The following is a 15,342-nucleotide window of genomic DNA, read 5'->3' as shown; positions in this document are numbered from 1 at the left end:
AATTATGTATAGGTATGTAACAAAAACATCAGCATGAGCATTTACAGACTTCAAATTTGATTTGGTTCATAGTAAAGTTTAACTAACTGTCTTTCACATAACAACCTGCAATGAGTTTTCTAGACTTTAAACACAGGTACTCCCTCTGGCTTATCCCACTATAAGGACATAACACACGGGCTATCAAAATAAAAACTTACAATTCGACTTCTCGTTGATGGGTTAAAAAACTGCTCTCTGTCAGGAATGTAGAAGTCCTGTAGTCGGTCTTTCTCAAATGGAGCAGTGAAAAAATCTTGCTCTGGCTTGATAATATCTGCGCTGACTTTGAAAATGTTTGTGAACCAACTGAAGGGTGAGTCGGGTACTTTTAAATCATTTGGTTGTAAAGGGAGCTTGATGTGCATAACCTCAGCATACGTACAGAGGACTTCCCAAGGAGCATGTACTTTTACAAATATCAGCTTCTCATCTACAACCTGCAAAAGAAGAATGCATATTGTCATGAAAACTAGTTTTATATTTTATTTTAGCGTCTTCAGAATAATAGGTACTTTTCATATTGTATAAATTGTTGCAAAGTAAACTTTCATGAAATATATAAGATATGATCATTATGATTTTTTTAAAGCGTTTCCAATTTTGAATTGAATAGTGTGCTCAAGTAACAGTATTTAGCCCCGTCAATATAAACCTCCCATAGATGTAATCAAAATCTGTAAATTGTGATACTTTTTCAAAACTATAAAAGTGCATTTTATTATTTAGGACAGGAACCTGTTTCAGGGCTTTTTACTACTTTAGGAAAGCTGTGTGGTCGAACTCGATTTTTATGGACTCTATCTTTTTGCTGGTTATAGAATGATGTTCATTTTACCCCTGCTAACCAGTAGTAAAGGTCCTGTGCTCCTCCTTTAACCATAATTAATTGTATTTATTCCTTATTTGATTATTTAACTTGCCTGTAGGTCCCCAGTATATGGTGTAAAATGTACACCCAGGCCCTCAAACTTAATGCATCTTGTGGACTGCAACACCTATTATTCAATCCACTATACTAGAATTGGAAACACTAATATTTTGCCTGCCTGCCGTGTGTAGTCTGACTGTTGCAGTGTAAACCTGCAGTATGACCCATTAAAATAACCCCTTCTGACAGATAGAACCCTCCATTTTAAATATTAGTCAGTCTCCCCATGTAGGCCTTGTAGCCCACAATGTAGGGTGCATTGAATTTAAAAATGAACATGTAGAAAATTAATGTTAATATTTCCCTTCATTGACAAGACCCTAAGAGCTATTTGCACTGTGGCAGGCATAGCAAGTATAGACCCAGAGTATAGATTAAAATATAAATAGTGTATCTCATGAATGGGGCCAGCTAGAAAAATATTTAAACCACTATTTCTATTCAATTCCATTGTGAAGGAGGATTTTTAATAAATATTAAGGAAAAGTTACATTTAGAACGTTTCCCTTACCTGACTGAACTTTCAGCCTTTGCTCAGCCTTCAATAAGTGTGAAATGCCTCAAAGAAGCAAACAAGAGGCTGCCCTGAATAGGCAAAAATGACTCATCTGTGCTCCACAGAATATGTAGGGTGGTGGCTGTGTCCTTCTTTCAAACAGCATAAAGTGAAATCCTGTTTTTGCTACCTGACCTTTGTCTCTGGGTTTTTTGTATTAGATGTGAGAGAACATCTTGGGATTACCACAGTACAGACCCCACATACTCTCAGTCAAAAGGTGTAAGCTGAGCATGTGCTGGTAATCAAATTTAAGGAATCTCCAGTTGGTATAATCCAAATTAATGAGTCCCTGTATCCTGTAGTAATAGGCATGTCTCAAGTGATAGATGAGACAAATTCCGGACCATGACAAGTCCTGTATCAGCGAGTAACAAGTTCTACTTCGTGTAAAAGCCATGGCTTTCACTGGCATATGTTAACCTTACACTTTTTGGGCTCACTCGAGCACCTTTGATTACTGGTACATGTTCACCTTACATATTTTGGGCTTCCTCATGCACCTTTGAGAGGATTACAGATTGTTAACTTTGTGGCTCCTTTTGGACTCTTGGACTCTTCATGTTTCAATTGAAGATTGATTCTCTACGTGATACTAGCCTTGAAAAAGTCACTGTCATGATAAAACACGTGTCGGCTGTTGTGTAGGAAAATGGAAGATTTGATTACGATATATATAATAAAAAGTTTTTACTTCTTTTGGCATCTACATATCCTTACCACAGAGAGTTTTGATACGTTATTGGACTCTGGTGTGCACTTGGTATCTTTTGGACACCTTTGTTTATGTGCACTAATCAGAACGTTGGTGAAAAAGTAGCAAATCTGCACCCAAACACAGACGCATAGCTACTTGTGCACATTTAGTTTTTTATGTTGAAGAGTCCTTTGTTTCCCCCCTCCATATCCAATGTGAAGGTTCAAGTAAGAAGCTAAACCTTTTCTTTTTGATGTATGCATTTGATGCAGTTCTAGTCATCACGCCAGATGGGCCACTTTGACAGCTATTAGCTTTGCGTAATATAGAATAAAGCAGATTGAAATTCAGTTTCCAATGTCTCCTGTCTTTACAACTACATCTTCGGTTTTAGAAGGTTGGGGGCACATTACAATGGTTTGTGTTAAACAACTATTATCAACACAATGGAAAGGTGCTCAGGTTTAAAAGCTACTTTCAAATGCTGATGGTTGATGTACCTGTAAACAGGACTTGTTTTTCTGATACTTTTTAATGATAGTATCAGATTTGAAGGGAAATGTATCGTCTTCCTATCTTCTTAGCTTTCAGGAAACATGTTTGGTTTCTGTTTACCTCTGAGGGAACAAGGGGCATTACAGAGGCCTAGCTAATGCGGAATTGCTCACATTGTGCTGTTGCTTGCAAGCCCTGTAGGTGCTTTGCTATCCGTCCTTTTTAACCAATGTTACTGATATTTTTTAAGCAACCATATATTTACTTTTTCTTTGCTTTCATAGCTGCTGTTCTTGTCCATGTTCAGTCTCTGTTCCATACCACTGGCGCCACTTGCCAGTATGACATTCAACATGGGCACCAGCGCTTCAAGGGAATTGCATGTTTGACTTAACTGGGTTGTGTGGACCAGGCCAAGGGCCATAATTCCTTGGATACTCTCATTTGCAATTTATCACATGTTAATTATGACTTCTACGTGTTTCTGCCTAGCAATTCCCTCACTCCCCCATTTCACGTTGCTACCCTGTCCCTCACCTCTGTGCCATTCAAAGTTGTTTTTCCTTATATTTTACAGCACGTTCACACTTGCACTCTTTTCCATTTGGATCTCTTTTTTCTCTGCATCATTGGAACTTGGATTCCTCCATGTAGTGTCAATACTTCTGCTTCTCTCTTCTTTATCTGCTTTGTCCTCCCACTTTTGGCCTGGAGACATTAATAGTATTCTCCTATTTTCCTAGCTTGATACCTGATTTACACACCATGTTCTCCTATTATCCTTCCCTATCCTTAACGCATGTTAGCTTTACTTTCATTGCCTTTATTCCAATTCCTTTCCCTTATCAACTGACCCCTGGTCCACTAGACACTTACTGTGAAAATCGTAACCTTCAGGTCAGTTCCTTCTCCTGTCAAGCTTCCTTTCTCCAAGGTGAATTTATTCTATAATGCTTGACACTTCACCTCTCAGCCACACCCCCCCATTGCAGCTACATATCCTCACTAACTCACATCTTCTCCAATTAACTCTGCACCAGTGTATTTGCAACTCCTTCTCCAAATGTTGATTACAGCCTCATCCTTTCTCCCACTCCTTATCAATCCTTATTCCTCCTAGCCATTTTTGTGGACTCCCTGCTCTTTCATCAGTTGCCTTGCTGCTGAAGTTTGTATTCATTTCTTCAAATATCTTTGTTTTATGTAACGGTAGGGACCATTCTGGCTCTGCTTCTTCAATTCTTATTCACACTTATTTTCAATGTTATTTCTTGAATATCTTCATTCCACCTTTCAAACACTCCATCAAGCGGATAGAACCTGAACACGATCCCAATTCACATCAGGACTTTCATTATGCAATTAACTTAGACTTCCGTATCTACTGTACGACCTATCAAGTAATTCTGCAATTTTGGACAGAGTAGCTCTGAGCTCCGTCCGAAGTTTGCCCAAACCAGTAAAGTACTCTGCTAAGTAGGGCCAAATAGATGGCTCTTATTTGTGTGGGTGAATCCCCCCCAATGCAATTGTGACTCACCCTCTTTTTCTGGCAGATTTGTACTGTAAACTGGCACTACAGACCTGGTAGAGAAATGGAGAGGGACAGTCAGAATAAGAGTGCCCATTTTCCATTCTTACTTCGGTTTTCTAGAGAGGGGCTACCCTCTTTATGGCCAGATGATTTTCCTGTGCCTGCCTCAGTCCATAAAGAGTTGCTTTTGGAATGCAGTATCCAAGCTCCTATCCAGAACCCGTTCACTGACCTGCATCACTTCAGTGCTTTGAACATTATATTGGTCCATTGTGAAATGTGTACTAAAGATTGGGCTCAATGCTATGTCCATCAGAACTCTACAGCTGGAAGTTTGTTTTCTTTGTACTAAATGACGCATTAATGAACGTGCTAGCAAGCTCGATTTTCAGGGAGATCTGGACAAGTTCTTGAATCTGCTGTTTAAGTATCCGTCCATACGTCATCTGGAAGACCTCATGTGGAATAGCTTTCCATTCCATTCCCAGAAATAATGGCAATTTTTTCTACTTCGGAAGAGGGGGGGAGATTGTGAGCCTTGATAAGGTCATATGTCCTGCCATAGACAGGAACAAATTTACATAGTTGTACAGGTGGGAAATTACCTGCAAACTCTCACTGCCAGAACAAGCTAATTTGCAAGTTATTGTTGAAGAAGATACAAGGGATCCACAAGGGACTGGATTATGCTTCACCCACATTGATGAAGGTAAAGCTCTCTTCACCAGGCTACGAGGTATCACCGAAATTTCAACAACAATTTCCATGCTGCAACCCCACCACAGATTAAGAGACTGCAATGACTCCCTCTCCTAAAAAGAATCCAGCGTAAATGTCTGTACATAACATACTACAGAGCACAAACAGCCAGAATACCTTGTGGACAAGGTTTCAATACCTAGCAGACCAGAACTGAGAACAGAAAATTGTTCCATATTCCCAAGGGCTTTATCAATGCACTTCTAATATTTAATGTTCAGAAAGAACCTATACCGCAGTGGTTTTCAAAATATAGGGCAGGACATGCCTTGGCGGATGCAAGAAGAAGAGGAAGAAGGGCTTGTCTGAACTATTTCACAAGACATCAGTAGTACTTTATCAATGTGATCGACAAAATGTGCTTCTGGAAAGGGAAGCCCAACACCATAGCACTTTATAGTGTTGGATGTTAAATGTGTTATCATGAGAAACGAAAAGGTAGAAATGATCATTGATTGTTGCCAAAAGTTCTTGGAAGAGTTCTCACCCCTCGAACCATTCATGAAATGGTTGTCTTGACTTCAACATTTCGCATTGCATATTTTTATTAAGATAAATTAGTATTTTTTGGCTTGCTCAATAGATTCATATTCTGCATATTATTTGTTAGAAAATGTTAGCTGTAACGTCATTTAAGGGGGCTCAAACAAATTATTTTAATTTCAAGAGATGCTTTGTCACTGAGGACAACAGCAACATCACGATTTATTAGTAACTGATGACACCAAATTCTACATCATTTTATCATTGGAATACCTGATCCCTCATCAAGATCCTTCCACAGCCTCATCAGATTCTGAGTGTCTTCACTACACCGCACACTAAACCCAAAAACGTCAATTTGTTCTTTTGAGTGGGAGAACTCACACAAAAGCAAGGATAATGCTTTCAAATAATGCTTCAGAGACACCCACTCTTACTATAGAAAATTCATAAATTTTTATATGGATTTTGATCTCTTGTTCTAAAAATCTTCATAGCCAGGAAAGTCCAGACTGCCTTGTACTGGTTGTGACTACGATCATCTTTTGCATGCCAGTGGTGCCTTTGCACTTTTCTATGTATGATCAACTAAATAGGCTACTAAATTTCACCCGTATCACTGAGGAGGAAGCCCTCCACACTGCTGCAAGATATGCATGCTAAATCACTCATAAGAGGTAGTTTTACCTAATCACTCCCATCTAAAAAGCTGCACAGTTTCTCCCTTCCAGCAGAGATCAACATCAATATTTAGATGATCTACAGTGACTTTCGCACTAGTACACCAGCCTACCGATCTAGTGATTTCTAGCAGCCAGAAAGTAACTGAGAGCCTGACAGACCCCCAAGTGAAAATAAAAAAGTCAGCAAAGAATGCACTTGAAAACAAGCATTTTCGGGCTACGCACCCAATCTCTGGAATGGGCTGTCTTTGCATATAAGACTTTCCTCATACAATTCAGGAAAGAACTACCAATTCTAGTTCTTGATATTTTGGTGCACTAGGTTACCTGCCACAGGTTGCTCTTGGGACCCCCATTATAATATCCACTCTGGCGACTCCTGTTGCCTCGACTGAATGACTGAAGTGGAAACTTGAGTATCAGTGAGAATTTCTGTGACCTATGTAAATGTGTGAAGTGTTCATCCTAATCTCGCTTGCTTTGTAAATACATTTAACAGCAAGCATTAGTTTTCTTTGTGATTTGACATGTTCTTTTTTTGGAGGAAAGCTGTACAAAATGTGCAGTAGATGTTACTCTTCTAGTGGCATGCAATAAGAAAGATGCTAAATGGGAGGGTTCATCTGTCATATCTCTCTTTACTATCTGCGCATAAAGCGTTTTACCCATGTGTAACACTGGCCCACTTTAAGGTAACAAAAGAATAACCTTACTGAAAACTATTCTGTCACATAACTTTCAGTGGGTATTGTTTTAACACACTATTTTCTACAGATACAGGCAACATGTTAGGTGCAAGCTTCAATAAACTCACTAAATAACAAGACATAAAAGGCAAAAATAGGCAAAAAACATCCAAAGATGTTACTTACAGATCTTGTTGCTTCCAACTGCAAACCATTACTAATCAGGTTTGATTCATATGCTTGCCGTTTTTTCTGCAAAATACATTAACAAAACAACTGAATTAACACACAATACCACAAAGTAGTACAAATTGTGATGCAAGTAGGGGAAGGTTTTACAATGGAACGTTCAATTAGTAAATGCTCTAATCTTCACCAACGTTTGCAAATTGTGTCCTTCACATTTCGTGGCTATCAGGGCAATAGGAAATTTTCAGCTTCTTTATTCACATATCTTGCAAATTCTCCAAACCGTTGTCCAAGAGGAGACTGATTGGAAAGATTGAGTGAGAGTTCTTACAGGATTACCTGTAGTGGAATTAATATTATGAATTTCAAATATACCTTTCATACTCATATGATAATAATGAGTGAGGAAATGTTGGATGACATTGGGATAATGATTAGTGATTTTCTACCATAAAACCATACTGTAAGATGGTGTCCACGGAAATCGTTTCAATCAAGGCTCTGCGTATGGTGAACGCAGTAGTATAACAATGGGAAAGGTTTCAAGCAGATAAAATAACGATTAGTGAATATATTCGTATTTCAAGATGGGGTTTGTATCAACTTAAGCGTTGTGGATAGGATAGTTTATTTACTTGAGTAATGTTAACAGGAAAGATTTGCAAGGAAAAGTTGACTGTATGTTCAGTCCAATAGAGTAAACGCTTCGCTGTGGAAAAGTTTGATTTATCTAAGACAATGATTTGTGATTATGCATCATAAAAACATGTTCCAGGGCAGCGCCTGAGGGTTTGTATTAACTTAAGCCTTGTGGGCAGAATGGACTATTCACCTGTATAATGTGTATTTGGAAAGATTGGCCAAGAAAACTTGACTGTATGGCAGGGTCTTCATACTGGCTCAAATGACCTCAGGATCTGGTCAAAAGAAGCATTATGCTGATAACAGGGCTTTGTTTTAAGCTGCACCAAACCGCTCTGTAATGAGCCACCACTAACATTTCTTGTCATTTATATCCAAGCTGCGAGTAAGTGTCAAAAGGGAAGGGACTCCAAATACTATTCACCCCCCACCCAATAATCACACTGTGGATACTTTTACATGGTAGCAAGGCCTGCCTGAGTCTAAGGGAGTAAACATTGCCTTTATGATCGGTATGAGATTGATATAAAAGGCACAGGTTGGGTGTTAGGATGTAACAATAATTAAGTATTCGACTCATAGATAAAATAACTAGAAGTCACCTACAACACACTTGGCCTGGTTTGATAATATATAATGACAGCTAAGTAATTGGAGGGATTAGATCAAAGATGATTGGGTTTTGCATTTTGATGATCCATAAAGCATATGAGAATGTGTGGTTAGTATAAATGGAGTAAGTATATGTTCCAAAATGGTGCCTATCGAGAACACAATTGGGCGGGCTGCACAAAAAGGTTGGGTTAAGTGACGCCATGGGTGATGTCTCTAAAAGGAGGAATGTGAGTGCTATTGTCGGTGGAATGTGCGAAAGGTTTTCTAGTGCCGAACGATTATCCTGCAAACGGGTAAGAAGCACTTAGTTAGGTAACGGAGCCCTGTGTTAATATTGGTGTGAAGAATATAGGCAGGAGGACTTGCTCAATTAAAGTTAGCCGTGTTGCTTGGGAGAGACCCTGTGTACTATTGGGTGCATAGAGTGGGAGTTTGGTGATGTTTAGGATGGAATTCAAGTGAGCATTCTGTGCTATGGCTGACTGCTGTGATTGCTTTGCCTTAAGTAACGGCATAATGTGGTGAGGGGAGATGCTGTTAGAACCAAGTAAGTGTTGAAGCTTTGTAGCGGAACTGTTTTTTCTAACTGTTATGCATTTAAAACTTGGCTTATTCCCTTGTAGTTATTTTGGTGTGTGCACTATGGTGGTTAAAGATGAATTTACCAGATACTGTTAATTTATTTGATGTGTGATCTTCTGAACCATATTGCAAGTACATAAAATAACTGCTTTTGATTTGAAAGATCTATATTAATGATGATCCGTAACAATGATTAGAAGGCTATGACTGTTGATGATTTATACAACTAAGAGGATTTGTGTTCTCTTTCACTGATTATGACGACTATGGAAATAGACTTAATGGTTGACTCACACATATGTGATTGATTTGGCTTATTAACTTTTCATTGTAATATTTACATTTAGGTGTTTTCAGAAATGTATGTGATAAAGTAAAGGTATGTTTTTTATCAACAGTTTCAATATGCATTGACACATGATGATGTGATGTGACAATTGATGAATGTGATTATGACCATACTTGTTGTAAGCAGTGCTTGACAATGTTGTGATATTCTCTATGAAATGTACCATTTTCAATCCAGGATGTAATGTTATATTTGAGACATGACGTGTTAACAATGCTGACTAAAAAGCCAATTATATTTTTTCATGGAGGTGTAGAAGGATGTTCAAAGGGGCATTTAAGTATTACTGCAGTAATAGTAATGGCATCCGTTTGATTAATTACGTTGGGAGTTGAATTTGTTTTTAATGTTTTTAGTGTCAATATAATTATTTTTGATTATATGTATGCATATATTTTTATAGGCCCTTTGGAGAATTTGCAAGATATAAGAATATAATAGGATATGTGAATAAAGAAGCTGAAAAGTACCTGTGCTTGGACATTTTATTCTTTTGCAAACTGCTTTACTGAATGACTCCTGACCATCCTATTTCGATAAGTTACTTTAGAATCACATATTGCCCTCCCTTTCTAGAGGTTTGATAACTTAATGTTGTTAGAGGTTTCATGGAAGTCGGACCTCGGGGAGTGTGCTTATTGAGGAATAAAATGAGGTACCGACTAGTGCGGTGCATTGGTACCACAACTGCCTTTGACGTTGAGGAATTCAACAGCTTTGATGCACCTGAGATTTCAACTATCAGGAAAATATTCAAGTTACCTTTAAGCCCAGAGTACAGAATCGCAAGTGCACCACACCCATTGCAATCTAGGCCTGTGTACTCTACACTGCAAGGGGAAGACACATGCCGCCTAGTTGCAGGTCTGGCATTGGAAGCCATACTAGCTCTAATGTGAGTCAGGCTGTTAACGAAAAATTAAAATAATCTGTCTTTCTTAAAACTACCATAATTGCAGATGTCACTTTAAATATCCTGCTAACGTGTATTATCCCATAACACTGTGTTATGTGCAAAGTCTTGCAAAATCTCATTGCCATGTTGGCAGTGGGAAGCGTGAAACCTGAAACAGTTACTCACTTCATGTTTTTATTCTTGTAACATTTTGGAGGCCAATACAGCCCCTCTTTACTTTGCTTCCTCCTCTCCAGAGAGGGGATACTCATTCAGAACTGTGGCACATAATGTTTAAATGTATACTTACAAATTAAGTTAATAATTAACGTAGCAATACTAATGCTCATAAAAGAAGGCAACGCTCTGTCACTCTATTCTGAAAAGTCACAAAATAATAAAACATGTCAGACTTCTCATGGCCCTTTTCCTTCAAAAAGGGGACTATCCTGCGTCCATTACAATACGGAGGAAAACAACTTGGCCACGTTTTCATACTGTTTTTTTTTCTGGGGTTAATACCTTGATTTAAAGGATTTTCTGACCTTGCGGGCCTTAAAGTATAGAGATCTTCATTGGTTACTGGGAAGCCAGCAGAAGGATTTCACTCTTGTTGACTATTGTGATTTTTTTCACAGCTGGTGCCATGGAAAGGCTTGACATGGTCAGTGCTTAGGTTACCAGATGGAAGCGCCAGATGCCCCTCCAAAAAATATCAAATAGTGCCCCCTTGCGGGAGATAGGTGACAAATGTTGACCTCTGGCCAGAGCATCATAATCCGCAAACCATCATCAAATTATTTGGTTTTGTGAGAGAACTGATTAAAAAACAAAAACAATATTATAATGAAAAAGGCATGAAAATCAATTAAAAACTCCCAATTGTAAAATGTAACTGTTCAGATAATAGGACTGTAAAACAAATTTCATTTCTACTATCTGACAAATCAACAACCTCTTTTGGAGATCAACAACTAGCCCTGATTTATAGAAAATAATCTTTGCCTATTGAGCCCAAAAGATAATTTCAGTAAGTCATTCTATTTTCTCCCAACAGACGTCAACTATTGCAGCTGGTAGATTTGTAAGGGGAAATCTGTACTTGGTGGCTTCTTAAAGCTATTTGTTTTCATCTGCTGCAAGTGCTTAATCAAGGAATATATTGCAGGCACCTATATCACGCAGTTTATCAATGCGCACCTTCTCAGACTTTTCTACTTAGAAGCACATGATGTATAGTCCATTCCAGGTCACAAAAGGGTTATTACTTTGGACTACTGTAGTTCTTAGGTAAGCAACTTCTCTTTATCTTTATAGATTCACTCAAATAAAATGCTAAGAGCTATTCAGTGGGAAGATGGGACAGAGGCAAATTTCTTTTTGAAAAACAAAAATGAAATACATCATGTACTACATAAATATTGGTGAAGGTAACGCTATTTGCCAAAAGTGTGAAGAGAAGATCAAGGTTTGGTCTTACAGCTGTCTACTGAAAGGAGGATCTTCAGAATAACACCGAAGTCCCCTGGAACTCCTCAGAACTGGTCAGACAACAGGCCACTTGGCTAGGCAGCATTTCAGTGACACGCTGATGCTTACATAGGAATTCTGACTTTTTGCACCAATGAGGGATCAATGAGAGCAAAATTGGTCTCTTTTGGAGTGGTCCATGCTGCAGTATAAAGGTGCAAGAAGCCATAATACTGAGCACCCTCTGGGCATTATGCAGTGCTGGTGAGGTGTGGGAGGCCATAAAGCTGACCATCCTGGGTATTGCAGTGGTCTTTTCCTTGAAGTAACCAATCTTTGCCCACAAAGTTGACGGTCTCTCCGGAGAATGTAGGAAATGTCCCACATGGTTATACGTTTAACATATTCTATCTACTTTGAGAAACATCACAGGTTACTCTCAGATAAGAGAAAGCTTAAATAGAATAGCACTCTTGTCAAATGAGCGGCATTGGTCCCTCTCGAGGACTGGCCCAAGAACTAATGAGTGGAACTGATCCCTCTCATGGACTGGCCCAAGAACAAATGAGTTGAACTGATCCCTCACGTGGACTGGCCCAAGAATAACCAACTATCCAGGGAGATATGGACGTGTAGCCACTGATCTCTCAGAGACTCCACCTTCTTCCATGACTAGGGCACATGTTCTTGGAAAGGCTTCTATGTTTAGGCAGATACCTCACCACTTGAAGCGTTGGGAGATAACTGACTACACATGTGCAAAAGATAACTTATAAAACTGCAAAGTGTACCGGAAACCCAGCACCAATACTAGGCCTGAAACATGCATCCCTAAAGCCTGCACCCATGCCGAGAGGCAGGATACTCTGGTAATTCATTGCTAACAGAAAATAATCAGAATTTGACAGAGCTGAGTCTAAAGGGGAAAATTTAAATAATTTAAGTAACGCTGACGAAATTGAAATTTCAGAGAACAGAACATGGCTGAGGCTGTAGTTAGAGGCAGAACTTTACATTACAGAGCAATCCAAACATTGGCAGAGTTTGTGAGTTCATCTGTCATAACATGTTTAATTTGTTTTTGAAACACACCCCATACCAGTGATTATTTAAATTGGATTATGGAAGCCTTCGAACAATAGAGCGAAACCTTTATTTAGCAAGTGATTTAACTGGTGACAAATATTGGACTAATTATCGGGGCATAGCTTGGTCAGTAGGGTGGGGGGAGTGGGGGTGGGGTGTAGATTTAGATTCAGATTTCCCACCAATCAAGCTGGTTGAAATACATTATACGAGAGGCAGGGCGTGAGGGTGGCTTAAGGAGCACTAGGAAGGGAGAGAAATGCGGATTGTGAGGGGAACTTATAACGGAATATTTTATAAAATAATCATTCTTCAGACCATTAAGACATAGACAAGTGTGTGTGTGTGTTTCGTCTGCATGTGTAAGTAAAAACTCCAAATTAAACCTGACAAACGCCTCAGACTTAAAGCACCTGTACTCAACTATTTACTACAGAATACATCATGGGGGTGTAACACCCCAAACATCACAACCCGAAGCCACGTCCCTGCTAATCATATTAAGTCTTTGGCCCGTCTATCTTAAGCGTCCGACTCCTCGGAAACAATTCGTACCAAAGTAAGTACATATCCCTGAACATGCCAAGCCCACAAGGCACAAGTGCTTTTCAAAACTACATTTTTTTTGTTTGTGATGTTAAATGACCATTGCTTTAATGCAACCATTCTTGGTGTTCAATTCAATTACACATATTCAGAAAAAAATGCACATTGACAATTTTAATTTCCGTATCTAAAACCAGAAAATACTCCGTTTTAAAAATGCAGCAGTGGATTGAAGAGTTGTGGAGCAGCTAAGATGGCCACTCGATAGCAACTCTCCCGAGCTGCCGAGGACGTTTTTATATTGGAGGGAGACGTTTTTGACAGCTGGCTGCTTTTTTTCCCCAGAATTGGATGTTGGAACAAGCATTGAGCAGTATGGTGAGTTTTTTCTCTTTTAAAACTCTGGTGTTTTACAGAGTTTAATCTTTTTAACCTACTGCTCCCTTTCTGACAGGAATGCGGCCGCCATTTTGAGAGGATTTTTTTTTTCCTAACAAATATTTTCTTTTTTTGTCTTTTGGCTACTCGAATTAATGTGGAGATCTTAATACTTTTTGGACACTCTTGGATGCCACTCTTGAAGCTGTTAAAGTCATTTTATTCTGGATTTTCTTCTAAACATTTTAACATTTGTCCTCTGAGGTGACTTAATTGGCGTTACAGGAACATTAACTAAACTATCGTACCAAATATATACTGTGTGGCTGAAATGGAAGCCCCTCATACTTCCAAATTATCTGTATCCTCTGTCTCTAACTCTAATGGTCGTAAAGACTCCAGGGGCCACAAAAGAGTTAAAAAAGACCCATCCTCTACTAACTAAGAGGGTCATTCTGACCCTGGCGGCCGGTGGCCGCCAGGGCCACCGACCACGGGAGCACCGCCAACAGGCTGGTGGTGCTCCAATGAGCATTCTGACCGCGGCGGTTCAGCCGCGGTCAGAAGCGGAAAGTCAGCGGTCTCCCGCTGACTTTCCGCTGCTCATTGGAATCCTCCATGGCTGCGGAGCGCGCTCCGCAGCCATGAGGATTCTGACCCCCCCCTACCGCCATCCAGTTCATGGCGGGAAAGCCGCCATGAACAGGATGGCGGTAGGGGGGGGTCGCGGGGCCCCCGTAAGAGGGCCCCAAAATGTATTTCACTGTCTGCCTCGCACCTTCCCACTCCGCCGGCTCGATTACGAGCCGGCATCCTCGTGGGAAGGTCGTTTTCCCCTGGGCTGGCGGGCGGTTTAACTGGAACCGCCCGCCAGCCCAGGGGAAAACTCGTAATACCCGCCGCGGTCTTTTGACCGCGGCGCGGTAATTTGGAGGGCGGGATCCTGGCGGGCGGCCTCCGCCGCCCGCCAGGGTCATAATGAGGCCCTAAGTCTCCATTGCCCCTCACATTGGATGACATTATGGATGAGCTCAAGCTAATAAAGCCTTTTGTTATGGAGACGAATATTGCGCTACAGCGAATTGAGGAGAAATGGTCACGTCTGGATTCTAGACTTTCTGAGGTGGAACAGAGGATTAGTGACATATAAGATACTACTACTAAAGTTGATACCTTGACTAAGGAAGTCGAACTACTTAAAAAACAGACAGAAGATTTGGAAAATCGCAGAAAATCAGCGGAATAATCTTCACATTTATGGCATTCCGGAAGGTTCAGGAGGCCAAGATTTTATAACATTCTTGCAAACTCATATTCCAAAGATTGTTGGTCTTCAGAATACTACTGCTCTCAACATCCAGAGAGCCCATCGTGTTGGTCCCTCTTCTCCATCAAAACCGAGAGGAATTATCGCCTACTTCCCACAGTACTCAGATTTAATGACTATTTTGACTGCCGCCAAACAACGTAAACAACTGTAGTGGTCGGGCCAAAAGATTTTCTTTAGCCAGGATGTGGCCACGGCGACCGCCAAGCGAAGGAAGGAATTTCAGGATCTCCGACCAGCCTTAAGATCTATGAATGCTAGATTTGGCCTAATTCACCCTTGCTTTTTTAGGGTCACCTTCAGGGACAGAACAACTACTTTTGAAAATCCCTATGATCTGAAACAGTTTATATATACTCACAAAGGGGAGGCGATGGAACTCTTGACTTGATCGGTTAAT

The 15,342-nt window shown here is 40.0% G+C and overlaps 1 protein-coding gene across 2 annotated transcripts in view; it reads right to left on the bottom strand.

The window, feature by feature from the left end:
* ANO6 (anoctamin 6) overlaps positions 1–15,342 on the bottom strand; it is a 308,488-nt gene that overhangs the window by 116,980 nt on the left and 176,166 nt on the right. For both annotated transcript variants that reach the window (XM_069229080.1, XM_069229079.1), the window contains exons 4-5: positions 7,050–7,115; positions 201–479 (exon numbers count right to left, since the gene is read on the bottom strand). In XM_069229080.1, the coding sequence (XP_069085181.1) occupies positions 201–479; positions 7,050–7,115 (345 nt within the window). The remainder of the gene's footprint in view (positions 1–200; positions 480–7,049; positions 7,116–15,342) is intronic.

Source organism: Pleurodeles waltl, chromosome 4_1, assembly GCF_031143425.1.
Source record: "Pleurodeles waltl isolate 20211129_DDA chromosome 4_1, aPleWal1.hap1.20221129, whole genome shotgun sequence".
Lineage (NCBI taxonomy): Eukaryota > Metazoa > Chordata > Amphibia > Caudata > Salamandridae > Pleurodeles > Pleurodeles waltl.
Note: the sequence above shows the minus strand (reverse complement) of the source record. Positions and strands in the feature narration are given on the sequence as shown.